The sequence below is a fragment of the Mesocricetus auratus genome, unplaced genomic scaffold (genome assembly GCF_017639785.1).
Source record: "Mesocricetus auratus isolate SY011 unplaced genomic scaffold, BCM_Maur_2.0 Super-Scaffold_100676, whole genome shotgun sequence".
NCBI classification, from domain to species: Eukaryota; Metazoa; Chordata; class Mammalia; order Rodentia; family Cricetidae; genus Mesocricetus; species Mesocricetus auratus.
The window spans coordinates 12,148,196-12,174,476 of NW_024429266.1; the positions used below are offsets into that span (position 1 = coordinate 12,148,196).

At 39.1% G+C, this 26,281-nt stretch overlaps 1 protein-coding gene across 10 annotated transcripts in view; it reads left to right on the top strand.

Moving 5' to 3' along the window:
- Enah (ENAH actin regulator) overlaps positions 1-26,281 on the top strand; it is a 108,163-nt gene that overhangs the window by 78,834 nt on the left and 3,048 nt on the right. For 3 of the 10 annotated variants that reach the window (XM_040739350.1, XM_040739349.1, XM_040739352.1), the window contains 12 exons: positions 1,986-1,997; positions 2,404-2,488; positions 8,042-8,337; positions 9,372-10,196; positions 11,767-12,068; positions 12,851-12,996; positions 13,152-13,209; positions 14,171-14,219; positions 17,959-18,025; positions 19,723-19,785; positions 23,456-23,534; positions 25,872-25,929. In XM_040739350.1, the coding sequence (XP_040595284.1) occupies positions 1,986-1,997; positions 2,404-2,488; positions 8,042-8,337; positions 9,372-10,196; positions 11,767-12,068; positions 12,851-12,996; positions 13,152-13,209; positions 14,171-14,219; positions 17,959-18,025; positions 19,723-19,785; positions 23,456-23,534; positions 25,872-25,929 (2,040 nt within the window). The remainder of the gene's footprint in view (positions 1-1,985; positions 1,998-2,403; positions 2,489-8,041; positions 8,338-9,371; positions 10,197-11,766; positions 12,069-12,850; positions 12,997-13,151; positions 13,210-14,170; positions 14,220-17,958; positions 18,026-19,722; positions 19,786-23,455; positions 23,535-25,871; positions 25,930-26,281) is intronic. The other 7 variants (XM_040739354.1, XM_040739355.1, XM_040739356.1 and 4 more) reach the window with 5 other exon arrangements.

Here is a 26,281-nt window from a genome sequence, read left to right on the forward strand (position 1 = left end):
TAGTATGTTTATAATTAAATTATGTTTAATTGCACATATATTTCAGTATGCTAGTTTTTACAGCTTGGCAATATTGATGAAGAAAAACAAAATAAACAGATTAAATATAGATGTCAAAAAATGCTAAAGGGAGGGATTTTGAGAATGCCTTGATAAATGAATGGCTTATTATCATACAGCTACATAACAAAGAAGCATAAGAGTTATTCTTAGATCAAAATTCCCATTTAAAAAGGATTCCTTGAAGTTTTTCTCATCTTATGCACCAGGAATAAACTAGTGAATTTCCCTATTTAGTTTGTTTTATGAGTCATATCAGGACTGTTAGTTTTTGGTTTTGGGGGTCTTTTTTTATTATTTGTTTTGTTGATAGTATGTAAGTATATATATAGCCCAGGGTGACCCTGAACTCAAAATTCTCCTATGGTTGCCTTCCAAATGCTGAGATTACAAGGCATACACCACCATTCTGGGCCCAGAGTTATTTTTAAAAACGAACAAAAATTGTTTGATAACATGAAGAAGGTTAGAATGAAATTTTAACGTTTCTGACTTGAATTTATAGATTTCAGCTAAAGCATAGATTTAATTCATTAATAGAACCATTGAGATACAATGCCTTCTCTAGATGTGAGCATGACAGTTAGATATTGACTTCCAGCTGTTCCATTATTTATACTGGCTGAAGTTTTAACACTCAGACAATATTAGTAAAAGTAAGTAAGGCATAATTGTCTTTAAAGTTGACCTTGCCAAAACTTTGATTTTATAGTCCTAAAATATGTTTATGTAAATTATACTCCCCCAGTTTTATAGGTTCTTAAACTTATCCTCCTGATTCAGATGTTTCTCTGCCATCTTCTGAAAGGATCTTTTCTCTATGAAACAGTAAACATTAGAGTGTAGCACAGTGTGACAGTTTTTTTCTCAAAAAGCCATTGTGTTAATTTCCCAAACATTGTTTATCAAACAAGTTCTATTTTCATTTATGTAAACATTTATGTCTGTATTTGACTTTGATTTTAAAATGTGTTTTTGTTTTTTCTTAACTACTTGGGGTTGATTTTATATTTCTTTACTGGTTTTCAAAGTAGCAGACTTCAGTCTAATCGAATATATTGCTGCAGCTGTCATCTAATTTGTCATTAGAGGGCAAATTAAATGTTAATCTAAAAACATGTAAAGAGATGAAAAATTTAGTAGGTAAGTTCAGATTATTTTCCTGGTTTTTACTCTTGGGAGGTGCCAATTCTGTGTTAAACACACCCTGATGAGCCTTTGCTTCCAGCTACAGTGCTGGCTGCTGCACTAGGATAAAATAGCTACTTTCATGATGATCTCCACTCACAGATCACTATAACATGTCCTAGTACATACAGCATTTATTTACTTACTTCCCTGTAGTAGTCTCTGCAGAACTCAGAGAATTCCTGCTAGGGGTTTTTGGTGGTACACTAGAAGTCAGAAGTCTACTTCTCAGAGGATGCAGAAAACTGTCATTACTCTTGCTTTTTCTGTTGTGGATTAAGGTGGTTCTAGCTCAACCTTAGGTCAGTCATTATATATTATACTAGGTGTAACATGTCTCTCACTAATTTTTATATCAAGTGACAATAAGATTTCCCATAATTTAGTGACAGTCTAAGATGCTAAAGATGGGTCTACATTATATGTAGATGTGGGAATGGATGGTCAGGTTTCTCATGACAGTTCATGTTGGTGTGAACACAGGGTCTTTCCCTCCCCGTCTTTCTTACCTCAAGTGAAAAGTTGTTAAGATTACCTGTAACATTGAAAATTGAAATGAATAGGTTAATACAGTATGCAGGAGTTTAGCAAATGTTTGTTTCACCAGTATTGGAAATGCTGTTCCACGGAACAGAAATGGCAGCTCAAGTTGGGCAAGTGTGGTAAATGCATTAGCATACTTCAGTCTAGTAATGAGGTTCTCATGCTCTCTCTCTCTCCTGTTTTCTCATTTTCAGTGTTCTATTTAGGTGAGTTTTTTAATTCTGATTTTTCATTTAAGTTCTTCCTCTCCACCTCATGAACAATTACCCCAACAGAATGTCTCATTGTCTTAGAGAATGTCAAGCTCAGGTGCCTATTCAGGTGCTCATTGAACACTTGTTTTCCTCAAGCTCTTCATATATAAATGTTTATTTTTTTCCTTTATTGTTGGTGTTTCCATTTGTTTCGAGTAAGCCTTCTGAAGATGATGACAGTATTATGTTGCAGTCTTTCATTTGCTGTGTGTTATGTAAAGCTTACATTTTATTTTGCTAGACAAAAGAAGATGCATTTTTAATATGTGATGGTTTTATGTTGGTCTCATGGTTTAATTTCCTTCATCTAGCTAGGTAGAATGGTAACATTAATCTGTAATGTTTCCCTCCCTTATAGGGCCAACATTGCCTAGACAAAATTCACAACTACCTGCTCAAGTTCAAAATGGCCCATCACAAGAAGAGTTGGAAATCCAGAGAAGGTAAATCTATACATTTACACTTCCTTCTTTTGCAGCAGACCCAAGGGACACTGACAATACATTGTATCCTTCAGTTCTTTGAAATTGTGATTTCCATTTTATTCCTTGTGTAAAAAGCATACTTGTGATACATCTAAAAATACATCAAATAGACGTATTTGGGTATACATCTCAGGGTATAAAAGTGTCTTTTCCCTTCTATCAGCCTTGTCTGTTTTCAGTATCTGTGTGTGTCCCGCATGCACCTGTATACCAATGCATGTAGAAGCCTTCAATTGCTCTCCATATTCCTTTTTCAAATAGTCTTTCACTGAACTGATGCAAGCTGATTGAGCTAGACCGGATCTCTAGCAAGCTACGGGGATCCTCATCCTCACCTCTGGGACTACAGACATGTACCATGTACTGTTTTTTTTTTTTTTTCCCCATGTGTGCTTAGGATTGCACTAGAGGTAGACTTGATAACAGTTTCATCCCTTTAGCCTTTTAGCTAAAATCAAGTGTATAATACAGCCTTATTCTGAATTAGCCAGAATGGACCACACACGATCACTTAACATTTCGATATGAAGTATGAAATCATTAAGACAGTTTATATGGGATTGGAGAGATTGCTCAAATGGTTAAGAGTAATGGTCATTCTTCTAGCAACCACATGTCATCTGAGAGCTATCTATAACTTCAGTTCTGTCAGGGGTCCAGTGCCCTCTTCTGGCCCCTGCAGGCACTGCACATACACACTCCAGACATACATGCAGACAAAATACCCACTAATATACATAAAATAAAAACAGTGGTGGCACAGGCCTTCAATCCCAGCAACTGGGAGACAGAGGCAGGTGGATCTCTTGAGTTCTCTTGAGTTTAAGGCCAGCTAGGGCTACAAACCCTGTCTTAAAAAAAAAAAAACAAAAATAAATAAGTATAAAAAGAAATATTCAGTGTATATTTTGTACTAAAACATTTCTGTTCAAAATAACCACATTCCTAGTACTTAATAGCCATATATGGAAATCATTCGAGTAAATCTTTTAATGAAAATTTAAATAGTTTGTCTCCAAGATCTTTCGATGGGGGGATTTTGTTTTTGTTTTATTTTGAGACAGGGTTCTTCTGTGTAGCCCAGACTGTCCTAGAATTCACTCTGTAGACCAGACTGGCCCCCAGATTCACATAAATCTACCTGCCTCTGCCCTCTGAGTGCTGGAATTAAGGCGTGTACAACCGCTACGACTGGGCAGATCATTTCCTTTGTTCATATTAGTCAGTACTGAGAGGAAGCCTAACTTAAAGTGTCTTCCCACCCCAGGGACAGTGGCATAGAACTATAATCTTAATACTTAGATGGTAGGGATGGGAGATTCTGAATCAAGGTTAAATTTTTAAATTGTTTATATAATTGTGTTTAAACAAATATACATTCATATGAACATGCTGACTTCATTGTGGGCATCTGTTTGCACTTGAGACCCTGTCTCAAAAAATAGTTTTGTTTTCTATACAGCTTCATGAATGTTGTAGTCTGTTAAAATAAGGAAAGAAATCAAGAATTGTGTAACATTGTTAGAATCTAATTAAAGAAGAATTGAACTTGAAAGAGTAATTCATAATCTGGGAACAGAATCCCTCCCTGGAATCTGGAAGCTCATGGTCTCTCAATAGGTTTGTCTGAAGGGAAGGAGAACTAAGTAAAAAAAAATCTGAGCATTTGACATGTTTAACCGTGTAAAGGGGGTTGTTTACAGTTCTGATTGAGAACTTGAAGTGATAAAGGCTATGTAGGGTTGATGTGAAGATATAGAGGGGGAAATAAGCTTAGGAAAATATTAGTATTTACCACCTGAATAAGCAATTTCCCTGGGGAATAATTATGATGGATGGGTAATGACTGCAATACCACATTAATACTGCTATGACTTCATAGAGAGAGTGTGAGGAGTCAGCGACTATAGTATAGCTTAGGGATAGAGCTCATGGAAGCCCTGGGTTCAATTCCCACTGCCAACCACCCAGATGCTAGGAATTAAATAATTTTTCTAGTAAGAAAACAGTGACAGCTAAATTTGAAAAGTCAGGAAGAAATCTTTCTTATATTTTTGTTTGTGAGCCTAATCTTTAATGGCTGGGCCATGTCTCCAGCCCAAGAAGAAATGTTTCTAAAGAAATTGCTGTGTTTAGAAGCATAAAATAAATGCAAGAATTTGAAAACTTAATTGCTTCTATGGAAAGAAACCAGAAGTGGTGAGCATTAGTAAGATGCATTATAATGGTGTTCAACTTTTAAGCTAGGCATTGCTTTTATATGTTCATTTATTTTGATCAGTATGAAGTTAGTTGGTAAAATAAGTATTTGTTTAAACATTAAACCTTGTTGATCTCATACCCTTATTATACTGTAATATAGTTTTCTACTCATGTGTTTGTCATTCATTTAATCAGTTCCTGGTTTCTACTCATATTATTAATATTTGGCTCCCTTGGCTGTGATGGAAAAATATATTCTAAGAAACATGAGTCAGTCCTATGCTCATATCAACATAGAGGATAATTTAGTTAATATCTATAAATAGCCTGCAAATCATCACTACTCTCTGAAAGTTATAAAAGGGGGATAATAATCCCCACACAGAACTGAGGAAGTGGAGTGATGAAAGTGTACAGCACTCCCATTATCCTTCAGAGGCAAGATGGACCAAGAGCTGATCGGATTTTGTTGTAAGTATTGACTCTTGTCCCAGGAGCTTTGTGGCATCAAAACTCAACTGACTTTAGACCTTCCTTCCTTCCTTCCTTCCTTCCTTCCTTCCTTCCTTCCTTCCTCACTAACAGATTAAATGCCCCCGTTGTACAATAAAAAGTATGTATCTACATTGGGTGTAGTAGTGTATACCTTTAATCCTAGCACTTGGGAGACAGAAGCTGCTGGGTCCGTGTGAGTTCAAAGTCAGCTAGGTTACATAGTGAGACCCTGTCTCAAATTGAAATCTTTTACCCAGCCCACCATTCAAGGCAAAGATGAATAAAATGTGTCTTGACGTTTTATTTATATTTTACATGCTTCACAAGATTGTGTCTTAAGTAGACATGAAGTAAATGCATGTTTGTATGTATATATATTGATTTCATTGTGGGCCAGTTCTTCCAGCATCTTTTTGCATTTGGGATATTCCGTTTTGGAGAAAAATACTTAAGTGGTAGAAGAAAAACTATTTCTTTTATTCAATATGTTTAAAATACTTTCATGGCCATAATAGTACTTGTTTATATTTATTTCTGGAAAAGGTATGTAATTGTTTACTCTGAAACATTCAAAATACTGAAAATGTATATCTAACTCAAAGAAAACTAGCCCATTGGAATTTTCCCACAGCTTGGAATTCAGACAGTTTTGTGCTGTGGTATAATCTGGAAGTGATGCTGCTAAAGGCAGAGAAAGCAATGTGTGTGATCTCTAGGAAGAAGGGCTTCATGCATTTCCAGTATGCAGGCTAGTAGTGATGATCCCAAGGAAGCAGGTTTATAATTTTGGAGATTTGGGCATGTCTCACTTTATAGGTTGAAACATAATCAGATTTGTAAGTCGTTCAATTGAGATAGAATTACTCATGCCACCAAGGATTTGTAAGTCAGGAAATTTGTGCTAGCCACTGTTTCTTCAATTACATATACATAGTCATCATTTCAGTGAGTAGGCCATCAGTATTCATTACTTTCTCAAACATCAGCCTCTTGAAGATGTATCATCTGCATACTTGAGTTATCTATCAGCAAACTTGGAAGCATTCCCTGGCATTGTGCCTTGTTCCTTAGTAGACACTCTTAACGCTACAGACTGTTATAAATATCTTTAGTCAGTACTGCTTCCAGATTCATCACATACATACCTATCTTTCCTGTCAGGACTACCAAAATTTACTTACTCTGTGTTACAACCATTGTGTTGCTTAGAGAAACAGGTATTAGCAGCTTTTTCTTTTTCCTTGACCAGCAGTTAGAACGGGGATGAACTGCAGTCAGAATACCATATAGCTCAGCTGTGGACAGTGTTTATATATTGTTAGTATAACTCTGAATATTGATTTAGCCATGTTATTTTCTTATGGGGTGTGGTTGGTTGTGTTTGTGGAAGGTTTTTGCCATTAGAAAACGGGTATCTAAAGTTAAGACGCAAGAATCAGCTAAAATAGGAAATGAGTGACTAAGTTAAGATTAAGTTAATGCTTGCTTTGTTGTAAACGTGTGTGTGTGTGTATGTGTGATATTATTTTGAGATGAATGAGAAGAGACAGAAGCACAAAATGTAAACATCCTAAAACCTATTTTTTTTTTAAATTAGCAGTGGTCACTTTTCTTTTTTAAAAAAATTATTTTTCCGTGTGTGGGTGTTTTGCCTGAAGGCCACAATAGGGTGTTGGATCCCCTGGAACTGGGGTTCCAGATGATTGTGAAGTACCATGTAGGTGCTGGGAAGTAACCAGTACTCAATCACTGAGCCGTATCCCTAACCTCTAATTAAATTTCTTCATTATAAGCACATTATTGAAAACAATGTCTTTTTGTCTAGTTTTTTTTTAAAGATTTGTTTGTTATGTTTATTAGTGTTCTGCCTATATGCCAGGGTTAATTACTTCCTGCACTAGAGACTGCTTAAACCTTCGAGCTGAGCAGTGCTGTTCATGTGCTCATGTCAGACTAAGGGTTAGGGTAACTTTCCAGTGTGTGTTGTGTCAGAGAAAAGGCAGATTTTGTGTGTGTGTTATAAAAAGGTCAGCCAGATGGTGGGGGCGCACACCTTTAATCCCAACTCTCGGGAGGCAGAGACTGGTGAATCTCAGTGAGTTTAGGCCAGCCTGGTCTACAGAGCAAATTCCAGAACAGCCAGGACTACACAGAGAAACCCTGTCTAGAAAAACAAAACAAACAAAAAACCAAACGGGGGTCTAGATGTATATTCCAAAATTAACTATAGTTATCTATAGGCATAAAATTTCACTGATCTATAGTTTATTTCTTACTTAACTGGGTTTATTTTCAGTTCGGCAAATGTTTATCTAGCTATAGCTATGATCATTGTGTTTTGTGAAATGTAACCTGTGCGCTTAAAATGTTACTTTTTTTTAGTTTTTTTTGTTTGTTTGTTTGTTTGTTTTGTTTTGTTTTGTTTTGTTTTGCTAGACAGGGTTTCTCTGTATTGTTTTGGAGGCTGTCGGTCCAGCCGGGCCTCGAATTCACAGAGATCCACCTGCCTCTGCCTTCCGAGTGCTGGGATTAAAGGCGTGGGCCACCAACACCCGGCCAAAATGTTACATTTTTAAGAAAAGAAAATTACTTCATTGTCTGATTAATACAATTAATTAATATAATGACTTGATCATTAGAGTGGGGGGTTTATTTGCTACTCTCTGTTCTCAGACATTGTGTTGACTGAGCCCATGTGGCTGTTGAGAGGTTAGTTCATTTGTATAAAATATGAGGCATCTGTAAGGAAGCCTTCCTTTGTGTGGAAGTAGTGCCCACAGGTTCTATTTTCATTTATTCAATTTTTAATTTCAGGCAGCTGCAAGAACAGCAGCGGCAGAAGGAGCTGGAGAGGGAAAGGCTGGAGAGAGAAAGAGTGGAGAGAGAGAGGTTGGAGAGAGAACGACTAGAGAGAGAGAGGCTAGAAAGGGAGCGCCTGGAACTAGAGCAGCTGGAGCGCCAGCGGCAGGAAAGGGAGCACATGGAGCGCCTGGAGAGGGAGAGGCTGGAGCGCCTGGAGAGGGAGAGGCAAGACCGCGAGCGCCTGGAGCAGCTGGAGCTGGAGCGGGAGCAAGTGGAGTGGGAGCGAGAACGCAGAGTGTCCAGTGCTGGTAAGAGTCTGCAGACAGCCTCCCGCATCTGAGCTGGGCTCCGTGCAATCGCGAGCTGTGGTATTTCACATGTGCAAGGCTTGGGAATAAGCAGTACCCTTTGGAGTTAGGATAAATACTCAGCAATTACTGCTTTGCTGTTTCTTTTATTGCTTAGAAACTAAAAGGAAGCTCTTGGGGATTTTTATTCTGTCATTTTAATTCTTCTTGCCGCCCTGAAACTCAACTATAAAGTGTGATTGCGTTTTTCTGCAAAGATTTTTTTATAATGATCTAGGAAGATATTTCCCTTGTGCAGTTGTTTCAAACGATCACATACTATATGCATTGTACTACATGCAGCAAGAAGTTAGCTTGGTTGTAGCTATGTTTCTGAAGGAAAAATTAAAGTAGATGGAAATATTCTCTCCTAAAATTAACTGGTTATTTAAACATTTTCTGGTATTGTGAAAAATAACAATCTGATGGACTTTATCAAGTGTCATAGAGGTTTGTGGTATGGTAAAGTCTAAGGTGTTTAGTATTTACCGAAGAATTTTTAATCTTTTTGAGCTACAGTGTGGGTGCAGCATTGGCTAGTTGGTTAAGTTAATTTATTGTTTTTAATTACCTGATTGTCTGGAGTTACAGCTGAGAAGATAGAAATGTCCACAAATAAGCAGAGCTGGCTATTCTTTCCCTTTGTAGTAAACATTTTGCCAGGTTTGAAACAGCTCAGCTTATTCTGCTGTTTGTAATTATTTTGATGCTGTTTTAGTGGACTAAGAAACGTTAAGTCTATTACTATCCTTTTCCTGTGAAGGACAGAGTATTAATCTTGATATTTAAAAGGACTTATTCCATCCTGTTTCGGGTTTCAACATGCTTACACGTTAAACTGTCTCCAGTGGAAGGAGTTATTTGCTAATTCTCTGGTACTAGCTGTAGTCTGCGTTTATGCATTTTGTCTATTGCTGGTCTGTGGCTTCACCAGCTCCCTTTCTCTCTCTCCTTTTTTACCCTGTCTTTGCCGCTGCTTCCCACCTTATGTCCAGCTCCATCTTCAGACAGCTCCCTGTATAGCGCTCCACTTCCTGAGTATGCCAGTTGCCAGCCTCCTCCGGCACCTCCTCCATCATATGCTAAAGTCATCTCAGCTCCAGTGTCAGATGCCACTCCCGAGTACGCTGTAGTGACTGCTTTGCCACCTACTTCCACACCCCCTACACCACCACTGCGACACTCAGCGACACGTTTTGCAACATCTCTAGGTTCAGCCTTCCACCCTGTTCTTCCCCATTACGCTACAGTTCCTCGTCCTCTGAACAAAAACTCTCGACCTTCTTCTCCTGTGAACACACCCTCTTCTCAGCCTCCAGCTGCGAAGTCCTGTGCCTGGTCTACTTCCAATTTCTCGCCCCTCCCTCCGTCTCCTCCGATAATGATTAGTAGCCCCCCTGGCAAAGCTACTGGCCCAAGGCCAGTCCTCCCGGTTTGTGTCTCCTCTCCTGTGCCCCAAATGCCTCCGTCACCAACAGCACCCAATGGGCTGCTGGACTCTGTAACATACCCAGTGTCTCCACCGCCTACCTCAGGGCCAGCAGCGCCGCCGCCTCCGCCGCCGCCGCCACCACCGCCACCACCACCGCCGCCGCTGCCTCCCCTCGCCTCACTCTCACACTGTGGATCACAGGCTTCTCCTCCTCCAGGCACCCCTCTTGCCTCAACTCCCTCATCCAAGCCCAGTGTTCTCCCTTCTCCCTCTGCAGCTGCCCCTGCCTCTGTGGAGACCCCTCTAAATCCTGAGCTGGGAGACTCCTCTGCTTCCGAGCCAGGCTTGCAGGCAGCCTCTCAGCCCGCCGAGACGCCAACCCCACAGGGTAAGGCTTCATTCCCGCTGCAGAGTCACTTCAGAGCAGTGTGTAGCGACAGTGACTGCCTAGAACAGTGGATCAGGGGTCTTGATAACTGAGCATCTCTATGCCACAGTGCTCCCTGGGTTGTTCTTTATTTTATCTTAAAAATTTGAAGGTTTCTTTCTTTCTTTTTATCCTGAGGCCCTAATTGTATACATAGCAATTTAATACAGGAGATATCCATGTTAAACTTAGGTTTTTGGATGAATTGCAGTAAGAATTGTAGAAGATACTTTCTAATATTTAGGGACCCCCTATAGTAATACATTTATTTTGAGCTTCCCCAGGAACTTGACCAGTTCATGCTCCATGCAGTAAATATGAGATCTAAATACAGCCCTGGAGACTTGGAGAGCTGTTCAATAAAAGTCACCCCAGAGTTTACCCAGGGCACTTCTCTCAGACAGATCCCTTGTATGCTTAGCCTCCAATATTGAGCGTATTAGACTTCTAGGGTGGGTGGCCTCTGGACAGCAGTGTGGAGAATATTCATAAAAATAACCTGGTTCTGTAAGAAAACACATGGTGACCCTGCTTTTTGTTGTTGTTTATAAGTATACGATTTAGTAGGAATGCTGAAAACAAATTCATGCTTGTACGAACACTATTATAATTTAGATTTCAACATAACCTTGCCAAAAACTAACTTTTTGATGATACCAGATTTTTCTAAAAGGTGAATCAGAGTAAAATGTGTATAATTGGAGATCTGTGATTGACATCTGATCAAGAGGCACAGGCAGCCTGACACAGTCGACTAGCTCAGAGTTCAATCTGCAGGGTGGAGCAGCTCAGCTTCAGCCCCTCATTTTCCTGTATGCCTGCTCAAGCTTCAGAAGTGACAGCTACTACCCAGTGTACAAACTCAATCCTGTCTTTACAAAAACAAAAATTAGCCCTTTTAAGCCTTAAGTAAATACTCAATCAATTTATTTGATACCAAGTAAATTCTTTACTCTTCATGATTTTTTTACAAGATTTGAATACTTCTTATATTCCCTACATTGAGGGCTAAAAACACCTCTCTATTTAAATTCTTAATTATTTCCCAGTTATTTTGAGATTTTTGCCTCATAGTTAATTCGTTTTTATTTCTTCTGTGATTCTCAATTTAGGCTATGTGTTGAATTTACATGTAGAATCACTTTAAGATACTAAAACCCAGATCCACTTCTCTACAGTTTCCATCTTGTCTGTCTGTGAACAAACACCTTTTTTGTCATCATAGGGAAGTATACCATCTCAGCAGCTAAGGTTTTACATGGATTATCGTGGGCTGTTATCTCAGGCACTTGGGGAGGGTTTCATTGATTCTGTTACTAAAGGTCAAGTATTAGATAGTTTGTATATACACTTTGCCTTTCACGTCTAGTATCTTTTGTTAAAAACTAGTCTAGAGTTTAAACATTATGATAAATTAATCTCTTATGTGCAGTGTCTGAGTCACCTTAGAGTGTCATTCTATAATCTGCCCCTGAAGATACAATGGTTTAGCTCTGTTGTTGATGGCTGTCTTAACTTTCCTTCCTCTCAGGCCTTGTCTTGGGACCACCTGCACCTCCACCACCCCCACCCCTCCCACCAGGCCCTACCCTCTCCTCAGCACTCCCTCCTCCCCCTGGACCTCCTCCACCACCTCCACTGCCATCCACTGGGCCTCCTCCACCGCCTCCCCCACCCCCTCTTCCTAACCAGGTTCCTCCCCCACCTCCTCCACCTCCTGCCCCACCCCTCCCTGCGTCTGGATTTTTCTCTGGATCCATGTCCGAAGACAATCGCCCTTTAACTGGACTTGCAGCTGCAATTGCGGGAGCAAAACTTAGGAAAGTGTCTCGGGTAAATTGCCAAATTCCATAACTTTTAAATGTGTGTCTTACTGTTTCTAAATGTCTAAAATAGTGAAATTATTGCATTATGGTGTTATGAACCCTGCAATTAATGCTATTGATTTAAAACAACATAATTTTAAATTTATGTAAGGGTAGTGCAGCGTTTCTGGGACCCCACCGTCTCTAGATTTGCCAGTTAACACGTGACCACTATTTGCCTCTTGTTTTCTCTGTGTATGTCTCCTTTACCTCACACTGTAATCTAAATGATTTGAGAGTAAGTAAAAAACACCATGCTCTTATTTTTCTATCTCAGTATAGACTTGGAGTGGGGGTAGCTAATGATTTTTATGGCATATTTTTTTCTAGTTCAAGATCATTTGTTAAATTTAATTCCAGTTTCTCTTATTTTAATCTGTGACAGATCTTCGATCTTTATTACCTTTTTAAAAAAACAGTTATTTTTAAAAATTGTCTTTGAGTTTGGTTTATCACATTTCTCCCTCAGTATTGAATTCAGATTATGTATTTGGGATGAGGGAAAAGAAAATACCATCAGGATTATATCTTTCTCAGTGTATCATATGGAAAGTCAATACTGTTCCCCCCCCTTTATTTTCACTTTGATAGAATTCCCATTGATACATGAAATCAATGTTATTCACTCTGTTGGTTCTTCAATTTAAAAAAAGTACCTTTTGAAATCAGTAATGATGAGTTCCTCTGATTTGAATGTTAGTAGACATTATTGTCTACATAGGAAATTATTATGTGTGTGTTCTCATTAAGGTGGAGGATGGCTCTTTCCCAAGTGGAGGGAGTACTGTGGGTGTGAACTTGGCCTCATCCAAAACAGATGCTGGTCGTGGGAATGGACCCCTTCCTCTAGGAGGTAGTGGCTTAATGGAAGAAATGAGTGCCCTGCTGGCCAGGAGGTGAGAGATTTTACTGTAGTGGGTATGACCAGAGTCAAGAACACTTTGACAGTTTTGTCCTCTTCACTCTTAGAACAAAAGTAGACAGACAGGCAAGGAGACAAACAAAGATAGGTACGTGATATAAAAACTTTTAAATCAATTTGCCTTTCCAGGAGAAGAATTGCTGAAAAAGGTTCAACAATAGAAGTAGAACAAAAAGAAGACAGAAGTGTAAGTGAATATAAAATCTCTGTACCTTATGCTGTAAAATTCAAGCCCAGTTTATTAAAAAAAAATACATGTAAAGATTACTTAATCTGAACTCAATTCATTAGAGCTTGTCTGCTTATTTCATTTCTACCTACACAAGTATTAGAAATGGCTTGAGTGTTAGGTATGAAATCATAGTCTCATTTTTGGCAAATTGAGTTGAATCGGGGAGTTTTAGGGAAAATACTAAAGAACTAACCTATAAAGCTGGTTCTGTTCTTACACCACCTTTTTTTTTTTTAAAGATTTATTTATTTATTTATTTTGTATAGTGTTTTGCCTGCATGTATGCTTGTACACCAGATCTCATTACAGATGGTTGTGAGCCACCATGAGGTTGCTAGAGATTGAACTCAGAACCTCTGCAAGAGCAGCCAGTGCTCTTAACCTCTGAGCCATCTCTCCATCCCCTTACACCCACCTTTAAATGAGTGAATGGAGTCTTAACAAGTTTTCTAATATGTTAGGCTTCTCAGTTTCTTTGTGTTATAAAGAATTATTAAATCAACAGTTTGTATATCACCTTAGGAGCCCTTTGTATGTTAGCTGTGTCCCTTAGGAGTGTGCCCTTCGTGTCCTACCCCACATTTCAGCTGGGTGAACTTCCCCCACATGTTCTGTCTGTTGCCTTCAACCCAGCCACACCTCTTTTCCCTGTGCCATCTGGCCTCCTTTCATGGCATTTCTCAAGTCCATCTCCCCTCAGGTGGCTGGCATTGGCTAGTACAGGTTCTCAGAACTTAGCAAAAGAGGAGCTTTGTGAAGACAGTAGGGAGAAGACTGAAAGGCAGAGATAGAAGCAGTGTGAACCAGAATGTGAAGAAAACAAGAGAGATGACAGAAAGAACGGGGGAGGGAAGATTGTAAATCTTGGCAGTACTTATGGTGATATGTTGTTAATTGACTCTGTCTGTGTATTTAGGAAGATTCAGAGCCTATAACTTCTAAGGCCTCTTCAACAAGTACACCTGGTAAGTTCAGGAAAAAGCTCCCTAAATGCTAATACTGTCCAATTAAAAGGTCTCTTTCCTGTGTTGGGACCAAGTGACTGCTTGCTCACCAAATGTACATTTGAAGGCAGTGACTTTTTTCTGAGAAATCAATGCTTTTCTTCCTGGTTGTGTGACCTGTTATAGCCAACATTTTTGCTCGTGCTGACTTGGCAAATACCATTGTGTGTGTGTGTGTGTGTGTGTGTGTTTTCTTTGTGTTACTGACTTGAGGTTATTTATTACAGTGAACTATTTTAAGCAGTTCCCAAAAGAAGAAATGAAATGCACATACTAGGTAGCATTATAGTACATCTTTAAATATTCTCAGTTGGGGAAACAAACTCTCCCTTTCTGTGTAGCCATTGACTACTTGTAGCTCTTTGTTTAGTGATTGGACCACATGGAATTTGCCCTGTCGGTGTTGGTGTGTCAGCTGGTGTTGTCACTGTGCTGCTCTTGTTCAAGCAACCATATGGCTCAGATGTCCTGGGTACAGCCCTGCTATGTCTAGGGGATGCTGTCAGAATCAGGCCTTGTCCTATGACTCTTAGAAGCTTTCCACCCTCTGATCTGTGATTCTCGAGAACTTCAGATACAGGAGTTACATAGCAGATGGGCTGGGCTTGGCACCACACAAGTCAGTCACGTACTCTGCACAGTTGTAGATCCTTGTAGTAATCTCCATCTGCTGGGAGAAAAGGTGATAGCTATGTTTATCTGTTAATATAAAGGCACCATTTAGTATATAGTTAGAAATTAGGAAAATGGCAGTAGTAGGTTTTCATTTTCAGTCATTTTCCCACTTGGAAAAAAATTTTTTGAAGTTGGTTGTTAAATAGACTTGGAGTCATTAGCATCAACTCCATGAATTAGTTTTCTTTTGTCCACCTTGTTTTTTCTAAATGGGACTTGGTGCATTATCGTCATAAAAAATTCAGTTGTTTGTAACCAACATACATGATATCGGGAATTCGTTTAGAAAGGTTTAGAGCTTCTTTTTCATTTGTTTCATTCAGTTCTTAAAGTTGTAGCCAGGCAATGGTGCTGTACACCTTTCATCCCAGCACTCTGGAGGCAGAGGCAGGCATATCTCTGTGAGTTTGAGGCCAGCCTGGTCTACAAATTGAGTTCCAAGACAGCCAGTATGACACAGAGAAACCCTGTCTTGAAAAAAAAATGATTTAAAACACTTAATGAGCCAAAAATGAGTAACAGATTAAAAACTCTTAAGCACAAAAACCCATAAGACTAAATACGCCCGTCAGAGAGGGAATGTCGTATCGAATTACCCGTGCTGTCTTTGGAGCAAATGGTGTTACATTGCATTGTAGAGTGTTTAGCTCAACTGAAACTAGGATATTAATATGTTATGAACAGAGCTATGGTGTTCAATAAAGTTGAGTAAGAAGAAACTAGGAAATGACAAGTTGACTTATCTGTCTAGAGCTTAGTTTTGAGGATATTTAGGAAAGTGTTTGAAACAAATGTTAAAAAAACTGTTAGGAAAAGATAGGTAGTAAGTTGATTAGGCTTTATCTTGCAAATATTTGCGTTGACATGTAAGTCAGCTGGAACTCTTTGAGAGCACTTTGAACTGGCCTTTGTCAGCTTGTCAAAGCTGGGGGAGCTGAGTTAGGGAAACGAATCTGCTGGAACTAGTGCAATCTTCAAAGACTGCCAGCAAGGGGCCAAACCTCTGCCTTGTCTTGAAGCCCACCTGCTGCTTGGAAAAGAGATGCTCTAGCCCTTCTGCTTCCACAGAACTCAACAGCCCATCCTCACAACCAGAAGATAGCTGCTGCTGCTGGTGGTGGTGGTGGCGGCAGCGGCGGTGCACACCTTTAATCCCAGCATTTAACTTGGGAGGCAGAGGCAGGCAGATCTCTGAATTTGAGGCCAGCCTGGTCTTCAGGATAGTTATCCTATAGTCCAGGATGGCCAGGACTTAGCACACAGAAACCATGTCTTGAAAAAACAAAAACAAAAGATTAACAGGATAACGGTAACTAAGCATGATAACTTCTACCTGTACTACGAGCATTTGGCAGACTGAGGCAGGAGAATTGCCACAAGTTTGAGACCAGCCTGGACTATGTATATAGTCTCAGGTTACCTTGAACTACAGTGTGAGACTGTATCTCCGTGAACAAAAAACAAAGCAGATGAACAGAAAGAGATTAATAGGGCTTCTCCTATTGAGAAAGAGCCACGCTCATCTGTTAGGGTAGTGTTTGTACCGCACCTACCAAGTTTTTAGTTGCTGCTTCCACCTGCGTCTTTGGTAACCGAGTCCCAGTGGGTCTCCCCTCCCTCCCTGGTGTGTCTTCCATCCTCTATGACTTGGGTGAGTGTGTGCAATGTAGTTCCTATTCCATCCATCTTGGCTCCATTCTGGGTTTTTGGTGTTCCCTTACTAGCTCTGTGTCACTGACAGAGTGCCTTAGCTATTCCCATAGAAAAGGAAGAATTAAATGATGATGAAGTACAGGAAGGAAGGTCAGTGGCAATTTAAGGTCCTCCCTAGATACCTTGGTAAAAGCAATTCCGAGCCCAAAGCTGGAATTCAAGGAAGTTTACAGTTTGAAGAGCTATAAAGCTTCCTCCTGAGTGAAGATGTGCAGAAGCCGCTCGAGGGACGATATTAGAACATGAAACAATTTCTCATATAAAACTACAGTGTGAGCGTGAATCATAGACAGACTTGATTTGAGCGTGACTCACACTTTCCCTCTGTGACAGTATACTTTTGATTTTTATTAATTCATCTCATCAGATCAATGACACAGCATCAATGAGTCGACCAAATTAGAAAAATCACAATTCGCCTGCCATTGGTGGTGCATGCCTTTAATCCCAGCATTCAGAAGGCAGAGGCAGGCGGATCTCTGTGAGTTCGAGGCCAGCCTGGTCTACAGAGTGAGTTCCAAGACAGCCTCCAAAGCAATACATAGAAATCCTGTCTCGAAAAACCAAAAAAAGGAAAAAAGAAAAAAAAATCACAATTCTAAGCCTGTGTCTATACATTGTCTCCTATGTCCCTAGAACTGACTGATTCTGAAATTTATTTGGAACTGTTTTTTTCCCCCAGAGAGCTGTTTTTTATTTATGTGAAATGTTGAATGAATAGAAACACACCACAGATTGTACTTTTTATTTACTGTTGAACAAAAGGTTTAGTATATTCGAATTTATTGGATTCTAATGTAAACTATGCTAATTAGTTAAGGCATCCTCTTTTTTTTCCCCTTCTCTCTTTTTTATTTAAGTTAGAAACAAGCTTGTTTCACATGTCAATCCCAGCTCCCTCTCCCTCCACTCTTACTCCCGCCCTCCCTACAAAGCATCCTCTTTATCATGCTTATTATCACTATCATTTGGATTGTTTAGATTTTATAATGGAAGGGGTTTTAAGGAAACTTATTCATTTTTTTCTCACTTTTTTCTTTTTATTTCTATTTGATTTTTAAGGCAAGATGTCACTATGTAGTCTTGGCTACTTGGAACTCACTGTGAATACCAGGCTAGCCTCAGACTCAGCTCTTCCTGCCTCTACCTCCTGAAATCATACAAGTTAGAGTCCTTACTGTTCAAAATTTAAATGTTGTATATGTATTACTGCTGTGTACATAGAATGATAGTTCTTTCATGTCTTGTTTTGCAACAATTCTGGAAGGCCCTGAGGTGTTTGTTTAATAACACTTGTTTCTTGTTTTTGAAGAACCAACCAGAAAACCCTGGGAAAGAACAAACACGATGAATGGCAGTAAGTCACCTATCATCTCCAGGTATTGATTTTTTTCTAAGTTTTATATTACATGTATCTAAAAAGAAGTTAATACATTTTTATCTTAGAAAATATTTAGTTGTACAAAGGAAAACATAAAAGCACCTATGACCCTTGTACTGCAAAACCACTGAATTCCTATTTTTGCTACTCCTGATTATCTGATAAGTTCTGCTGGCCCATTTCTTAATCAGATGTATAGATACTTTAGGATAGCGCCATCCCTTTTAACTTGTTTGTTTTTTTTTTAAGGTGCAGCAAATGTTAAAATGCAACTATCACCCAAATAGTCACATGTCTTACATCTTTGCATCAATATTTTTTCTCTTAACAGTTTAAAGAAACTTGCAAGTATATGGTGTTTTAACCTAAATACTTTGACAATCTCCCAAAGAACCCAGGACATCTCCAACATAACCAAAATAGAATTACTACCCCACATTAATTAAACATTGAACAGTAAGGAAAATCTGAAACAGCATTGACCAGTAGTGCCCCAACTAGTCTGTCTACATAGTTTTCAAAATAAAATTTTAGAAGAAACCTTTGTTTTATATTGAAATTCAGCTAAAGATTGTAAAGAATGTAAAAGAACAAAAGTAAAGTACAAATTTACTGTAGCAGTCAAAACTGGGCTGGGCAGGTGCCTTAGTGGTTGCTCTAGCAGACCCAGGTTCAAGTCCTAGCGCCTATGTGATGATAACTAACAACTATCTGTAATTTCAATTCCTGGGGATTCAGGGTTGTTTTCTGGCTTGTGAAGGCACTGAATGTACATGTAGGCAAAACACCCATTTGAATGTAATTCAAAAAATAGATAATTTGGGTGTGGGAGGCACACTTTTTAATCCCAAAGTTCACAAGGCAGAGGCAAGCAGATCTCTGAGATTGAGGCCAACCGCACGCACGCACGCATGCGTGCACACACACACATACACACACACATGGTGGGGTGGGGTAGGGGGGTGGATACTCAGGTTATGGGTGTAGCTCAGTTTTCAGAATGCTTACCTAATATGCACAAAAGCTTAAGCTCTGTGTTCAGCACTGCATGAACTGGACATGGTAGCATATGTCTATAATCCCTGTACTGAGTACAGGGGTTGTGGGTGAGACAGAAAGAAGGTCAGGGTCATCCTCATCTACTTTCTAAATTTGAGGCCAGCCTGGTCTACCTGAAATCCTGTCTCCAAAAACAAAGAAAGGAAAGATAGTGTCCATAAACAGTACTCATTTAGTTCTGTGAGTTAACTGTAGGCAGGAGTGATGTAGTAAAAATACATCAATGAATGATATCTAATAACTACAGTGTTCCTTCGGTTTTCATTAAAAGTCTACTGGTTGTATGGGAGAACATGTTCTTTATGTACCTGTATATAGTTAGTTTTGTATACATCCAGCTACAGATTTTTTTTTTTATAGCCTATTGCTTTGATATTCACTGAATAGGGATATCTTTAGTTGGGTTTTGATCCTTGGTCAGTAAGTAGCTACAACCAACAAAAGCAGCCATTGTGTCATGTAAATGGTATCAAAATACCCTTTTAAATTGGGTAAAAATAAATATTTTAAGGATAATTAGCACCTTTTAGTTTTGTTTTGCTTGCTATAACTAAAAGCCTGTAAATCAGTAGCATCGTGGGAATTATCTTTTGAAGTTCTACTGTATACCCTTTAAATGGTTTTTCCCCTTCATAGACGGGATTCTCCAAGGAAAAATCAGATTGTTTTTGACAACAGGTCCTATGATTCATTACACAGGTATCATCCTGCTGTGACTTTGTGATTTCAGACTTTTCAATAACATGTCCAGGGTAGGGCTGAGCTTTTTCTACCTGGATTGGTAATCACCACAAGGGAGACTTTGGGAAGATTGAGGTTTCTTATTTTAACTGTAGTTTGAACTGCTAATGCTTGATGGTTGGAGTGTCAGATAAATACAAATGATAAACATCAGAAGTGCTAGAATGCAAAGTTGGATCATCTTACAGTGTTGGTCGCTTTAGCATTTTCCTTTAAAGCTGTTTTCTTCATGATTCCGTGACAAGGCTTTTAAAGAATGGAATCGTGGTCCTGTGCTGCTTTTGCTAGGACACAGACAGTATTGTAGCTAGAGATGAAGCTGCTCCCTCCATGTACTGAGTGAGTGTCTAACCATTTGGTACCTAGCATCCTGAGCATATTGTTTCTAGATGAGCCCTAAGATTTTTTTAATAAAAAAAAAGCAAACAAAAAACCCCCAAAACTCCAAACCTCAGAATATTAAACATACATGTCAGTAATAATGTCCTGTGCACAAGTAAGGGTTCAGTCTTCAGCCCTAGCATCTCCACCTCCCAAAGGGAGGGGCAGTGGCAATCATCTGTTTCTCTCTTGATTGAAAAAAGCTAACAGCTTTAAAAAGTCTGTAAATGCTTCTTACCAATTTGTAGAATTAATTTGATAGAATAGAAAATTAAATATTGCAGTATAGTAATTTTATAAGTAGGTCTAGGTAACATTCTAAAATTAAAGAAAAATGTGTATTTAAACATCTAATAAACCCTCAGATGGTTTGTTACCAGTTAATAATAATAAACCCATAATTTAAAAGCAACAGATATAAAGAAGGGCATGGTATTAATATGCCTGTCATCTTGGCACTCGGGATACTGAGGCAGAGCTATGAATTACGGGTATCCTGGACTATATAGTGAGACCTTCTCTCAGATAAATTAACGAGTATATAAACAACTGAAGTATGTGCATTTTATTAGAAATACATTAATAACCGGGCATGATAGTGCATGCCTTTAATCCCAGCACTTGGGAGGCAGAGGCGGGTAAGTCTCTGAGTTCGAGGCCAGCCTGGTCTACAAAGCAACTTCCAGGACAATTAGGACTGTTATACAGAGAAACCCTGTCTTGAAAACAGAGGAAAAGAAAACATTCAGTATGTGCTACCTTTACACATACCTTTAATCCTGGCACCCTGGAGGCAAAGGCAGGAGGTTCTCTGGACCAGCCTGAGCAATGTTTCTCAACTGGTTGTTCATGACCCCTCTGGGGTTCAAAACTTCCTTCCACAGGTGTCAAACATCAGATGTCTTGTATATCATATATTTACATTACGATTCATGATAGAAGCAAAACTACAGTTATTAAGAAGCAGTGAAATTAATTTTATGGCTGAGAATTACTGCAACATTAGGAACTCTATTAAAGGGTCACAGCATTAGGAAGGTTGAGAACCACCGATAATAGTTTCAGGATGTCCAGGCTCTATCGAGAGACCCTGTCTCAAAACAAAACAGAAAATAAATATATCAATGTTACATACATCCATTTTTTTAAAAATGTACATCAGGTCTACTGAACACATGAATTAAGGAATGGATAGAGAGGATATCTTTGTCAGTAAGTAGTTCTGTAATTGGGCTCTACTCATTTTTACTTGCTAAAATTACTTTTATGCCCCTGGCAATCAAAATATTTGGAAGATTTATTTTGTTAACCAGTTTTTCATGAACATTCATATTACAGTCCAACCTTTTTATTTGTTTCTTTGAAGTAGGCTAAATGTTCAGAACAAAAAGTTTTTTAAGAAAATCTACTAGAACACAGAGAAAAACAGTGCCTGAAAACAAAATCCTCTAAGTCACCTACTACTTCCATACTTAGTACCAGGTTAATGTTCCTTTTTTAAAAAGTGGTGATTACTCCTTTCCTTCAGTATGAAAAGTTCTCCCCCTTGAGTTAATTCTCGTGGTGGTGGTGGTGGTGGTGGTGGTGATGGTGGTGGTGGTGGTGGTGGTGGTGGATGATTGCATGTTAGCATGAATTAAATTTTTTTAAAGTTGCATGTTTGCACAGTTGTTTATTAACATTTTAAATTACTTAACAAATGCAGATATGTTTATGTAGTATAGCATATTTCTCAGCTAAGTAGCAGATTGTACCTGTTTGTTGGAATTTAAGAAATAGTCATTATATATCTTAGGAAAAAAATAACTAATTGACCTTCTTAAATGGGAGAGAGAAAGGCAGATTAATCAATGTATTTAATTCTGGAAAGCAGAGTTAAATGACCTGGGTGAATAAAATTGTAGTGTGCCAACCCTCAAGAATATTTCCTATACCTGACTATGCACAGAACACTGGATATTTTGCTGTGGGTCTTTAGAATTCTCTAGGGTCTTCAACAAAGAAAGATGTGTCTTCTTCATGAGAGGAGAAGCAGTTCTTTATATAAATCCTCAGTACTTTACTAAATAAAGTTTCTGGAAGCTACTGTTTAAGCAGATACCCAATAAGTTAAAATTGGGTTTCTTGTTTATGTTTCATAATAAGCTTTTTAAGCAATAATATGTTTTGATATTAAAGCAAATTAAGTATTTTATCTCCATGAACAATAATGCCTTTGGATTTGAAATGTTAGATCTTAAGAATTATGAAATATAACTTTATAGCAAGTTACATGTGTTGGGTCTTCATTCAGATAATTAACACTGGTACTCTGCAAAATTGAAAATCGTTATTCACTAATGGTATGTAGAATGGTTACTGTTCTAAACCAGAAAATGAAGACATGAACTACTGAAGCTCCAGGTGTCCTCCGAGGAGTTTCTCTTATTTGCAGGATTGGAGAGGAAGCCATGGCTGATTTATTTTGTATTGGAACTTACGTTTGAAATATGCCTAACCCATAACATTTATTTTACTGTGTACAAATTTTAATAAAAGCTAAAGTTTTGAAAGTGTAGTTGTAATTGATAGGTTCTGTCTTAGAATTTCCCAGTTTTTATTTTTCTTTTTTCCTTTTCTAAACTAAGTAAATTTATGGACTTTTTGGGAAGATAGCACCAATTGGGTGTGGGAGTGTGCTTCTCACCTAATAGTCATTTTTCAGCATTTTTGTTTAAATGCTTAATAAAGGAAGCAAATAGACAAATTTGGCTTACTAAATTATTTTTTCCTACAGAGTCTCAGAACTTACAAACTGACCTATGTTAAAATATATTGAAAATATTAGAGCTTTCCCTTTATTCATTTGCTTGATATTTAATACATAATATAAAGTTTCAGAAACACCAAACATGACTGCATGATGCAGGCCTTGGAAATTTCAGCTCATCACTTTGTCGTGTCCATGGTCAGCATGCCATGTGTTACCTGGTCCAGGGGAGTGCCATCTCCTGTTCCCTTACAGGAGCTTCTCCCTATTGTCACCCTTTTCTACTTTTTTAAATAGATGATTAAATTGAGAAAAGCAAAAGACATTTTCTGCTTCCTGTTCTAATCAGTCCTACAGTTTTGGCAATTAACTTTTTAGCAAAATGTGTTTAGGAAATGAATTTGAATTTGGCATCAGGGTGGCAAATTTACAGCTACTTACAGACTTATTAGATGTTATAAATACAATTTCTCTGTCTTGGAAATTTCTTTTGTGCAGACCCAAATCTACACCTTCATCACAGCCCAGTGCCAATGGAGTCCAGACAGAAGGACTCGACTATGACAGACTGAAGCAGGTGGGTACTCAGTATAGATTCCTTTAATCTTCCTTTTTTAAAGGGAGCAGGAGACCTTCCACACATGGATCCTGAGAGTATGCTAAGAGATCACACAGTTACAAATATTTTAGACAAGCTAAAGTGGCCATATTCATCCCTTTAAGCATCTCCATTCCTTTCTGGTTCAGCAAGCTCCCCTTAAGTCCCAGCAGCAGTGAAGGGGACATGGTGTGGTAATGTAATATAAAGCTTAGATGTGGGGACAAGGCTTGCAATTACAGCAACAGTGGGCTTCCACCTTTCCCTTACCATATTGGCAAAAATAGACGGAACAAATTTGACAAAAATGTATGGGAAATGGACATTCTTTGCATACTTAGGATTCCTAAGAAGCAGTTTGTCAAAAACAAATCTCCAACTTTTTTTGGTTTTACGAGACAGGGTTTCTCTGTATTGTTTTTGAGGCTGTCGATCCAGCCTGGCCTCGAACTCACAGAGATCCACCTGCCTCCACCTCCCGAGTGCTGGGATTAAAGGCGTGCGCCACCACCGCCCGGCACCAAATCTCCAACTTTTGACTCTAGCAGTTTTATTTGAAGTGGTTTGTGAAAATTGATTAGTGCAAAAATAAAGGAATTTTAATAAGTTGGTAGTCATCAACCTCATTTGTGTATGAAAAGCTTTTTCTTTAATGAACTTTAAGAGACAATTTAAATTTTTCCTGAAGTGTACAGTATAACACATAATTTAAAAGGAACTGATTCCTTTCAAAAATAGCTGTTGTTTTTCTCCTATGAAAATTGTGGCTCTTTTGCATTGTTCTTTTAACTTTGTATCTACAATTCTCCATGGAGGCACAGAGCATCGTTTAAATACAGACAGACAGACAGACAGACAGACAGACAGACAGACACACATAAAATGACAGCCACATGAAAAATGAGTAGGTGATGCTAGAGACATGGTTCACTAGTTAGGAACACGAGACCCAGTTCTGAATACCCACATGTTCTCTTAAAATCATACGGTTTCAAAGGAGCTGATGCTCTCTTTTGGCCTGCTTGGACATCGGGCACATGTAGTACACATATACATATATGCAGGCAAAATACTCAGACATGGAAAGTAAAAGAAATAAATCTGTTTAAAATAATTTAAACATTTAACCTAAGTGTATTAAAAATGAATTCAGTATATTACAATGTTTTGACATGTTTATGGATTCATTTTGTTAATTTTCATTTAATGAATTATTTCCTCTCTCAGAGGCTAGAAAGAGGCGGCGGGGTAATCAGCTCCCTGAGACCCAACATTACAAAGGGTTGTGAGCAGCCATGTGATCTGAACCAAACCTGGGTCCTATGCAAGAGCTCGTCCCCGCATCACTTTCCTAGTATTTAGTTTGAGATCTGGAACACGGTTAACACTTGCGTCCGTCTCTTTTCAGACTGCCTCCATTGTAAGAGCTCAGCAGCTGTGTGCGGCTGCTGTCCCCTCTCTTAGGTACTTGAAGTAGAACTTGGCAGCTGGGAGGAGTCCTAAGAAATTGCCATACTTGAGATGTGGTGACAAGCCAGGTGTTGGTGGCGCATGCCTTTAATCCCAGCATTTGGGAGGCAGAGGCAGGGGGATCTCTGTGAGTTCGAGGCCAGCCTGGTCTACAGAATAAGTTCCAGGACAGCCTCCAAAACAATACAGAGAAACCCTGTCTCGAGAAACCAAAACAAGAGGGGGGAAGGGGAGAGAGAGGAGAGAGGAGAGAGAGAGATGTGGTGACAAATCTGTCAAGAACTGACTGTCCAGTGACATCTTCCTTGAAACTAACCTGCACATCACCTCTTAGATGGCAGCTAGAGGGTCGGGTCCCACAGCTATCTTAATTATGCTTCTGTGAATGACAGAACTGTCTGAGGTCTAGTCTTTCCATTTCATATCTTGTTAGGCCAGAAGAAGCAGAGATGGGTAAGGAAGAAATATTCAAACCGTTTATTAAGGCTAGCCTTCTAAGAAACAGAATTGAAAGGGTGGAATCAGAAGCTGTGTGGTGGAGGGACCCTGGGGAGATGCTCCCTCTTATCGAGTAAGCACAAGGGTTTGGGTTTGATCCCTGGACACGTGAACAAGCCAAGATTGTTGGTGAGTTCCAGGCCACTAAGAAATCGTTTCACAAAGGGGGTCAGGGACACTGGGACAGATGGATGGTGACCTGTGCTTGTAGAATAATTCCCAAGACTGTCCTCTGGTCATGCGCAGACACAAAAGAACTATATTTCATGATGGTTTTATCAACAAGAAACTCCTTAGCTGTCCTTTCATCTGTTGTTTGTTTCCTGGTGCTTTCTCTCGATACTTCAGGACATTTTAGATGAAATGAGAAAAGAACTAACGAAGCTGAAGGAGGAGCTTATTGATGGTAAGTACCCGGCGTGCCGGCCCCCCACACCCACTCTTCAGAGGGAAGGCAGGCGCTGTCCCCTTAAGATGGGAGTTATTCATAAAACTGAAGACTAAACAGGGTTTCCAAGTCTCAAGTGTAGCGTTTGGCGGGAGCAGCCAGGCAGACTTGTCTCTGAGACACCCCTCCTCGTCCCTCCCACTGCATACTCCTTGTTTTGGAGTCCACAGTAAGAACTAGGGTCTTTGTCTTGTATGCACATGGGGGAGGGCGAGTAAATAGAATTATTCATGTTATTAGAGTCTTTGTGGTAAAAATGAAGCTTTCTCAGGAACACGTCATGTATTGACATTGGAAACCATTTCTTCCC